The following is a 1,879-nucleotide window of genomic DNA, read 5'->3' on the forward strand; positions in this document are numbered from 1 at the left end:
ACTGACTGACCAGGCCGTCAGTCCTGCCTGCCCCGGCCGTCAGTACTGACAGACCAGGCCGTCAGCACTGACTGACCAGGCCGTCAGTACTGAGGGTGCTGTTGACCTTGTTAGTGAAGGTAAACCTCTGTGTTCTGGCGACAGCTGCGTCGCCCGTTCCGTTCCTAACCTTCAGTGCTGACATCTCTGTGTGACGTTCGTGGTCCGCAGACCTTATGTTGGCAGTGGGCGGGGCAGCAGTTGCTGCCTACAATGAACATTGTGTTGAAGTGTGTGCTGGTGCGTGTGCATGTTGACAGGCCGCGGTCACCAGTACGGTGTCTGCACCTGCCAGCTGATGTCTGAATTCCAGGACCAATATAGCTGCGCTCATTTAATACACAGGAGCCACAGGCCGCGCACTGATGTTACACTGTTCAAAAAGTACTGCAGTAATACGTGTCCGTGTGGTCATTAGTCAAAACTTTTTTTAAAATTCTTTTTACCGTGTTGTGGTTTTGTAAACACTGCCGTCGTCATCTTTTTTAAATCCATCTTTGGTTGTACTGTTAAGTCACTGCGTTAAATCGGTGTTGTTTCTACACTGCTTGCCCGTGGTCATCGTCACTGAGGTCACTGAGGTCACCGAGGTCACTGAGGTCCAGTCTGGGAGTCAGATTGTTCTGAGTCAGTACCTTAGTGATACAGACCACTGTGTCCGTCTCTGGTGTTTGTTGTAGACATGGGGGGGGGGGGGGGCATCCAGGAGGTGTTGTGAGTCGAGCGTCAGTTCAGTCGGATGACGTCGGCCACTGACGACTGATCTGATTCTACTGATAGATGAGTCAAGAAATGTCTCCAAAACAGTGAGCGAGTGTGTGTGTGTGTGTGTGTGTTTGAAAAAGAGCAGAAGACAGAGCGCTGTTGTCACTACAGTCCTGCACAGTGTAGATTGGACGGTCGTCATGGGAACAGAATTCTTTCCTAGCAGAGAAGTGGAGGAGCAGCCAGGGTCGGTCTGAAAGGGATCCGGTCCAGTCCGGTCCGGTCCGGTCCTCTCGTTAGGCCACAGGCCACATATCAGTGTGAATGTTGAAACCAACACCGCTCCTTGGTGTCCACTAGGGGTGTAAGAACATTAAAGCAGTACACTGAAACGTCAGGATACCAGGCCCATATTCTACAGAGAGAACCCAGAGAGGTTCTTCTCTGGTTCTAAACCTCAACTTTATATTTATGAACAGTTCAAAGTTCATCTGTCAATGAAAACATGTGACTAATCTGAATGTCTGACCCAACGACCTGAAAATATGTTTTTATTTTATATTTTTAAACGTCGCTGCTTATTTTGCTTCTTCAATATCGTTCACTGTTTCTAGTTCATTAAAGTCACTCTTTGTGATTTTGTGAATCTGTAAATGTTTTTGTTGATGATCTGAAAGTTATTTCTGTCACAGCGTCTGTGTTGAACTCTTCTCTGATTGGTCAATGTGCTTCTGTCAGGTTTCCATCACCTCAGCTGTCCACTCGCTGCTCTGAAGGTCCACCGTTCCACCACCACCACCACCACCACCTCCAGCCAAGCTGTTCACCCCGAGCAAGATCACTTTCACTGTACGACCACTTCTCATCTGATGTAGTCAGTAGTTACAGACGACTGACTGGTCACTCTGGATATGTTCATGTACTACAGACTCACGTAGTACAGACTCACGTAGTACAGACTCACGTAGTACAGACTCATGTAGTACAGACTCACGTAGTACAGACTCATGTAGTACAGACTCACGTAGTACAGACTCATGTAGTACAGACTCACGTAGTACAGACTCATGTAGTACAGACTCACGTAGTACAGACTCATGTAGTACAGACTCACGTAGTACAGACTCATGTAGTA

General features: G+C 47.8%; 2 protein-coding genes across 2 annotated transcripts in view; both read left to right on the forward strand.

Moving 5' to 3' along the window:
- LOC103391480 (palladin) overlaps nucleotides 1-1,682 on the forward strand; it is a 10,139-nt gene extending 8,457 nt beyond the window's left edge. The window contains exons 9-10 of the mRNA XM_025063378.1: nucleotides 1,483-1,593; nucleotides 1,673-1,682. Of these exons, the coding sequence (XP_024919146.1) occupies nucleotides 1,483-1,593; nucleotides 1,673-1,682 (121 nt within the window). The remainder of the gene's footprint in view (nucleotides 1-1,482; nucleotides 1,594-1,672) is intronic.
- Nucleotides 1,537-1,879, forward strand: part of LOC112486256 (myotilin) — an 8,294-nt gene continuing 7,951 nt past the window's right edge. Inside the window, exon 1 of the mRNA XM_025063202.1 lies at nucleotides 1,537-1,593. The gene's annotated coding sequence lies outside the window, so the exon portion shown is untranslated. The remainder of the gene's footprint in view (nucleotides 1,594-1,879) is intronic.

Source organism: Cynoglossus semilaevis, chromosome 15 (assembly GCF_000523025.1).
Source record: "Cynoglossus semilaevis isolate Cse_v1.0 chromosome 15, Cse_v1.0, whole genome shotgun sequence".
NCBI lineage: Eukaryota > Metazoa > Chordata > Actinopteri > Pleuronectiformes > Cynoglossidae > Cynoglossus > Cynoglossus semilaevis.